General features: G+C 52.6%; 1 protein-coding gene across 1 annotated transcript in view; it reads left to right on the forward strand.

Moving 5' to 3' along the window:
• The window catches only part of Atp10a (ATPase phospholipid transporting 10A (putative)), a 135,597-nt gene that overhangs the window by 70,722 nt on the left and 56,925 nt on the right, over positions 1-7,950 (forward strand). The window contains exon 8 of the mRNA XM_010612980.2: positions 4,935-5,139. Within this exon, the coding sequence (XP_010611282.1) occupies positions 4,935-5,139 (205 nt within the window). The remainder of the gene's footprint in view (positions 1-4,934; positions 5,140-7,950) is intronic.

Raw genomic sequence — 7,950 nt, forward strand, 5'->3', positions numbered from 1 at the left:
GGATCCCGATGTGTATCCGTCTGTTGTCAGGGCCTTTCCTGCGCTACATCCCCAGACCTGTTTGTTTGTTTGCTTGTTTGTTTTGAGATAGAGTCTCTCATTAGGTCACTCAGGTGCCCAGGCTGGGCTCCAGTTTGGGCCCTCCTGCCTCAGCCCTCCAGAGTGCTAGGCCGCAGCTTCTGATGGGATTCCTTCCCGCCTGTGATTTGGGACCACTGTTGCCCAAATCAAGCTCTCTAGTTTGAGCGGCCCCCATTGGGTGAGCTGGAGTTCAGTTGGGCTCAGATTCCTGCCTCTTAGGATCTTATTCAGACCCTTCTCCCTTGTTTCCTGCGTGCTAAATCTAAATACGAACTCGTCTCTCAAGCCTCTTAGTTGTTCTTAGAATTGTTTCATGCTCACACCTGAAAAACCTCTTCCTCTTCCTCTTCCTTTCCCACCCACCTTAAATCCAAGGCTTTTCTTTCCATGCGCGCTTTTGCTGGGGGGGCGGGATTTAAAGGGCAGAAATCAAACGTGAGGGCCCTGTTGTCACCCCCTTACCTCGTCCCCTCAGTGCTGCCTGGGGAGGGTGTAGGGGTCTCATGTTGTGCAAATAATAACACGGTTCCATTAGAGCTGGGACAGTGGTCCTTTCGGAGCGTGGGGCAGTGGCCCCGACGTTAGGTAACGCAAGGTAAGAAGCCAGATGTGCAGGGCTATTCTCAACATTCCACGTCCCGTTCATCCCTGGAGTGTCCAGGAGGAGATGAAGTGAGTCTCCCCCAGCGGTGCTCTGGGCACAGGGTGAGCTGGGCACGTGTGCCTGCTTCCTGGGCGTCTCAGGGTGGCAGCCGCCTGCCAGATGCTCCCTCACTCGGCGTGGACGGCAGTGTCACCAGGCTCACACTGCAGAGGCAGGGGACTTGCTGTAGGGAACGCCTCCTCTGACATCTTCCTATCCAGGCCGGAAACACAGCAGAGGAGCATCCTCACTGTGGGGTTTATAGACAGACTGAGATCACAGACAATAAATTCAAGTGATTATTGTGACGTGTGTGTGTGTGTGTGTGTGTGTGTGCGCGCACGCGCGTATGTGTGTGTGAGAGAGAGAGAGAGAGAGAGAGAGAGAGACTGCGGATTGAACCCACTGAGCTGCACTTCCTGCCCTTTCTCATTTTGAAAGAGTCTTGCTCAGTTGCCCAGGTTAGGCTCCAGCTTGCAGTTCTAGCTCAGTCTCGCAGAGTGCGGTCAGTGCCACCACACCAACTTGCTGTGACTCTTCTGTGTGCAGGGTGGCAGTGGGTCACCAGGCCTTAACTGGCTGTGAGGAATGTTGGAATCTGCCATCACTTTTTTAGAAAGGAAAATCTTTTCTTCTTTTACTCTTAATTAGGAAACTAGCCAAATAATGTCATAAATGCAAGTCTACTTGAAAATAGATGAATGCACAGTTCCCTCATTTCCTGTGTAAGCTGTTTTTTCCTTTCAGTTTTTCCTACTTTGAAAACAACTATAAATGTGTCGTAGAGACCCTTTGGCCTCTGTAGACTATCTGAACACCCCTGAGACTTACTGAAGATCACTGTATTTCAAGAAATAACAGCAGTCACATGTTTCTAATTAGTGGAATTTAAGCTGCACGAATGAAGACCTACAAATATGTATCCTGTTTCCCCCAAAATAAGACCTTGCTGAATAATGAGCAGCTTTACAAACTAGAGATCAAAACCTCCAGCCCCAACCTCCTATCCTTGCCTCAGCCGTCTTACAGAGCAGCCACCGAGCAGGGGAACAGTGACAGCGGGGAAGGCCAGGACCGGCGGACTGGAGCTGCAGTTTTGATCTCTAATTCCCAAGGCTGATTATTTTCTGGCTAGGTCTTATTTTCAGGGCAAGAGGGTAGTAGCCATCTCCTGCCCCACATACCTGTCAGCCACCTAAAGTAACTCCTTTAAATTCCCCAAGTCAGCTACCTTCTCTTATGAAGTTTAAAAACCTGAAAAACATAACTCCTCCTTAGGAGTTGTCATTTAACCCAGCTCGAGGTAGTGACCACACACAGCTGGCCTTCCCTGTGGCCTCCCACCCGGTTCTCCGGAACACGGACCCAGCTGCTGGGGCCGAAGGAGCCCTGGCTTCCTCGCTGGATCGGAGGTAGTGTGTCGGTTTTCTAAGGCTGTGTCACAATCCGCCCCCCTTCTGCACTAAACACCATACAAATGTTGTATCTCAGTTTCCACAGCTCAGCCCTAACAAGCCAGGTCTTCTGCTCGTGGTTCCCCATGCAGAAGTCTCGGTTTCCTCGGGGCACAGTCTCGTGAGAGGCTCAGTGGATTGATCCCTTGGTTTAAGGGCCAATGGATTGTCTCAAGCGGGCTCTGGTTCTCAGCCTCCTCCACCACGAGGCCCCCTGTGCTGCCTCTGGTCTCTGTTGAGGGTCCCGACCTGGAAGGAGCCTTCGCCAGGCACTGCCCCTGACTTTGGACCTCCCGGCCTCCAGGGCCAGAAGCTGAATAAACCTTTGTGTGTATCGGGTGCTCGGTCTGTGGTCCTCAGCATGGTGGGAGAGGGAGTAAGACATAGTAGACACCCTGTTCCCTTGCTGCTGCTGCTGCTGCTGCTGCTGCTGCTGCTGCTGGTGCTGCTGCTGGCTGGGGGTGCACCCTCCGGCCCTGCTGTGTGCCGACCCTCTGCCTTCCACCCTTCCCTGCCCCTGACCTTAGGCCCAGATTGGCAGGACTCATGTGACAGGGCCAGGCACACGTGGACAGTCTCCCTCAGGCAGCTCGTCGTAGCCAGTTGCTCAAGGAAATTCATTAATTGTGTTGAGGGCTATAGCTGTTTTAATTCCTATTTATTTTAGTTTTGGTTTTTGCATTGTTGGGGATCAAACCCAAGGCCTCTCACATGCACGGCAAGCATTCTACCTCTGAGCTACATTCCTAAAAGAGAAAAGAGTACCAGGGAACCAGGATGGGCAGTGCTGCTTAATTAGGAAAGGCACTGGTCTGTCCAAGCCACTCATTTTTATCGGTAATCAACTGGAGTGAAGGTAAGATGCAGGGGTGGGATTATGTGCAGTTGTGTGGCTTCTATGGAAACTTACGCAAGCAAAGCTCATAAAGGACAAGACAAAGCATTCTTGAATTAGGAACAGAATAGACAAAATATATAGTTGTAATTAGAACGTTGTCCTTCTAATAAGAAGGTTTTAGTTATGGAAATGCAATTTGGGTGCGAGTTATTCTGACCTCAGTACGTAGGCTTTAGCTGGACTCACTTCTCAAAATGAGCCAGTTGTGGGGTTAATTCTTCACAGCCTACAGTACTTACAGCCTGCTTTGGGCATAATTAGTATTGCAGCCTCCTGCAAAAAAGTTAATAAAAATGGCGGTAGCTCAGTGCAACAACCCTGGGTTCAATTCTAATACTGGAAAAAATAAATATATAATAAAATAGGGGCTTGTGATGTAGCTCAGTGGTAGAATACTTGCCTAGCATGCACCACAAGGTCCTGGGTTCAATCCTTTTTTTTTGAGACAGGGTCTTACTGTATAGTTCGGGCTGGCCATGAAGCAGGCTTATAATGCTAGCTGCGCAGGAGGAGGAGGCGAGAGGATGGCAAGCTCTAGGCCAGCCCAAGCAAGTGAAGAGAATCTGCCTGAAAGTAAAAAGGGCTGGGCATGTAGCTTGGTGGTAGAGCACACCTGAATTTGAGCCCCAGGACAAAAAAAAAAAAAAAAAAAAAAAAAAAAAAGAAAGAAAAGGAAGGAAGGAAGCAGAGACACCCTTTCTCCAAATGCTTAGCCCTGTGGAGGCCACGGGGGACTCTTGCATAGGACCCAAATGCTTTCCCTCCACGTTCTTGTTCTCAACATGGGCTCAGCAGCACGGGCAGGCTGAGTTCTGTGATCACAAAGCAGATGCACGCCGACCTTTTGGAGGTTTGCACACAGGATGAGGTTCAGGATAAGCTGAACAGAGACAGCGCCCATAAAGTCTCAGCCCTGGTGAGTCCAGGACGCCTGTCTGAGAACCCCCTTGGGAACAAAGCCTGCACCGTTCATTCAAGGACGAGCACTGCCCTTTTCTGTGATGGAAGGACAGCCCTTTCGGGTCGCTTTGTACCTTCCACAGGGGCAGCACATGGTCGCAACAAGAAAGAAAGACTGAAAAGCTGTAAGTTATGATGGTATAAAGTCAAGGTTTGACCTTTGGAAAAAGAACTGAACGTGTTAAAATGCTCTCATCTGCCAACATCAAGGCTGCTGGTCTCCATTCTGGGAAGCACTGAGATTGGTAGTGGGCAAGCAGGAAGGTCCGGCAGTGGAACGCCGCTGCCGCGCTTTATCCAGAGCTGGCTGACCTCCATGCCACCCTTGTGGCCCCTTGGCCACTGCAACAGAAGCCGCTTTGCTCGTAGGGATGTGGGATCGGAGGCTGCAGGCGTCAGGTGGTGTTGTCTGGTGGCCGTGTCTTGCCTTGCATTTATTTGCAGTAAGCATAAGGGGAATACTTTGCACTTCAGTGCCCAGTGGCTCGGGGGCCTTACCGTTGGCCAAGATCTCCCTCAGGTCCACACTGTGGAATGAACAGACATGGAAGCAATGGCGGGTGCTTTCTGGTTGTCCAAAGCTGGGCTCAGGTGGCTGTGGCCAAACACGGTCCCTACCAGGACCTAAACTCGCTGCCTGAGCTCGCTCTCTGGGAGGAGCTGGGCACAGAGAACAGGAAGGCAGCACCAGGGAGAAGGCTGCGGTTCTCCAGCAGTGTGAATTAGAGCCCCTGCCAAGAATGCATGCAGATATCGTTGGTGAGGTTTGTGCAATCGGTGTAATGTGTCGGGGTGAGTCCTGCTGAAGCCAGGCCACTTACAGGAAATGGAATCGGGCGCCGTGCTGTGTGAAGTAAGCCAGACGCAGGAAGTTACATAGCACCTTCTCTCTTACCAGGGAGGAAAAGAAGTACGTGAGCCGATTCTGGAAGGAAATTCACGTAGGAGACTTCGTGCGGCTGCGCTGTAACGAGATCGTCCCCGCAGACATTCTGCTGCTCTCCTCCAGCGACCCCGATGGGCTGTGCCACATCGAGACCGCCAACCTGGACGGCGAGACCAACCTGAAGCGGCGGCAGGTGGTCCGTGGGTTCTCAGATCTCGTAAGTGGCCGCAGCCCAGGCGTCATAGGGATCCCGTGCGCGCCCCACCCAGCTAGACCACTTCCCAGGACCTGGTCTCCTCTGAACCCGTGCCCATCCCGTACCCATGGGGTCAGACCTGCTCTTACCTGGCTCAGGATACTACGTAGAGTTCCTGCTACGCAGAACACGTGGCGATACACATTCACCAAGCCATCGTGGAGCTTGCCCCATGGCAGCGTGGCAGAGACAACGAACGGCCTGTTCACCGCATGTAGCAAGGGAGCGTTTTCTTCTCCAGGGCTTTTCTGGGTTCGCAGACGCTGTTTCCCGGCTGCCCTCCGTCTTACATGTGCACTGGCCAAGTGCATCGGGGTGGGGCGAGGAGCGGGAGGAGAGCGGCTCAGACAGCCACACTCACAAGCAAGCCTGGCAGCCAGGAAATGCAGGGTCCTGGGGCTTCCGCCCTCTGCTTGCATCCTGGTGGGAAAGAGCTGGCCGGAGACCTGGTGAAATTAAAGCACCGGAGTCTGTGGCAGTCAGGAAGGGTCTTCGTGAGTATGAGCCAAGGGTTTGATCAGCTGGACCCATCCACCCCGTCCACACTGCCAATCCCAGTGACGCCCTCGGCCTGGCCGTTGGTGGATGTTGAAGGGTGATTTAGGTGGTGGTCCAGGGAAATTCGCCCCTGTACCTGCAGGTAGGTTGTCCTCAGAGACTTCCTCCCTCTGCACCAGGGAGGGCCCTTCTGTGAGCACCTGCAGGAGAGGTCTCTCCCTGCTCAACCAGGATCTGCTGGGCTTGTCTGGAGTAGCTGGCTTCACTCCCTAGGTTAGGGATCTCAAGGACATCATTGGCATCTTGGGTTCAGCGATTTGTGGGGCTGCCTAGTTTGGGGTCAGCATTTCTATCACCTAGGAAACACCTGCGCAGTGCACCCTGGGTCACCGTCACAGGCAGAGGGGCCTGCACACTTCAGAAGGCCAGAAGAGGCTCTGCACCCCAGGGCGCCCACCTGGCCTTGACAGTGGCAGTTTGTGAGTGAACTTAGCCAGCTCCAAGTGTGTCACTTCCTCACAAGCTTTTGCGTATTATCAAGCCCTGGTCATTTCTACCACAGTTTCTTTATTCACCTTAAAACAAAACAAAACAAAAAACTTCTTTCGTGCTAAGTATATTTTGGAGGAGCTGCGGCGACTCTTTTTGGAATAAGGAAAAGCAGACTTAGAAATTAGCCAGGCACGGAGCCAGGACTCATACCCCAGCTACTCAGTGGACAGAAGCGGATGACTGAAAATCTAGCCAGCCTGAGCACACAGTGAGCTCCCTCTCCCGAAATAGCTTGTCTAAATGGAGCGCCCTCGGCCCTGGTCGGGAGCTGGCTGGTGGCTGTGTTTATCAGGGACCTGTCCAGGCCGTTGCCAACTTGTGTTCGGCTCACTCTCTCCCGGCTTGGTAATAAACATGGACCCAACCCACACGCTCACCTCCGTCTCTCTCAGCCAAGTCCTGGGGGGAACACTGTCCGCATTCCAGGCGGCTCCACCAGGCACTGCAGTCCCCACCTTCCCTGCGGGTGACACCTCCCTGGGTTCCTCACAAGGCACCAGGTCCCCTCTTTATCCTGTGATCTCACAGGAAGTGTGGGGAGGTCGGGCCGCAGCCTCCCAGGATTCCCCGCTAGGCCAGTGCATCCGGGTACCTCATGGGTGAGGGGAAGAGGGCGAGACCTAGAGGTGGATGGCAGGCCTTCCAGGTTCCTGGTGGTGGCAGGGAAAAGCCAAGCACTATCTCCTCAGTCAGCTCGCACAAGTGACTTCTTTGCTCCATGCCTCTTAATCTCCACCTTCTAAATCCATTCATACCTCAGATCCCCCAAGCAGGGACTGTAACACGTGGGGTGCTGTGTAACGCGTAGCTTGCAAGCGTGGCTGATGTGGGCCTTGAGGGCCTCGAAGGTTGGAGCCAGGGAGGGGAGCAGAATATCACTGGGTCAAGCGGGCCAGAATTAAGAACTGAAATAATTCTGATTTTTCTATAAGATTCCTTGATAGCACCAGAATTCTTTAGTATGCATGTTCATTCTAACTCCTTTTATTTATTTTTTTTTTACACTTTCTATTTTTTCCCCTTTTCTCTTTTCCTAAATGTCCAGACATTTTTTTTCTGGTACTGAATTCCGCTTTATATATCATTATTGTGAAATGTATGCACCACTTCAGAAAAAATAAAGGTAGTGCATCTCTGGCCTTTAAAAGCACAGCACTTCAAAAACCAGGCTTCTGGCTGCAACACAATAATGCCAGGAACATTGCAGTACTCTCTACCCAAGCGAATCTTCCATAGGATGGGCTTTGATACTCCCAACCCAGCAAGGAACAGCCAGCGATCCAATCAGATGTGATGGACGGTGATGGTTGTGTGGATACAAAATGATACTTCACCCGCTCCGTGAATGGCGCCGCCCTCAGGAAAACAAACTGGAAGGGCCTGCATCTCTTCTGGAATAGCTGATGAAGTCGGCGCCAGAGCAGGAACCGTGTGCGCTCCAGGGTCCCGCGTGGTAGTAAGGGCACCAGGCCACAGCTCCTGGCGTGAAGAATTAGCAGTGTGGCTGGGTGCGGTGGCGCACGCTACAGTCCCAGCTGTAGCGAGGCCATCTGGGCTGCACAGGGAGCTCGCGCCTTTAAAATCGAGTGAATACAAGTTCTTAAAGGAGCATTGGAAAGCGGGAAGTAAAGCGGACGTTGCAGTGCACAGGAACAGCTGATGCGAGGGCGCCAGCTGCTGCCCGGTCGGCCCAGCCGCGGTGCCCCAGTGGCCGAGAAGCCG

The sequence above is a fragment of the Fukomys damarensis genome, unplaced genomic scaffold, assembly GCF_012274545.1.
Source record: "Fukomys damarensis isolate Sample0158 unplaced genomic scaffold, DMR_v1.0_HiC HiC_scaffold_7, whole genome shotgun sequence".
In the NCBI taxonomy this organism is placed as follows: Eukaryota; Metazoa; Chordata; class Mammalia; order Rodentia; family Bathyergidae; genus Fukomys; species Fukomys damarensis.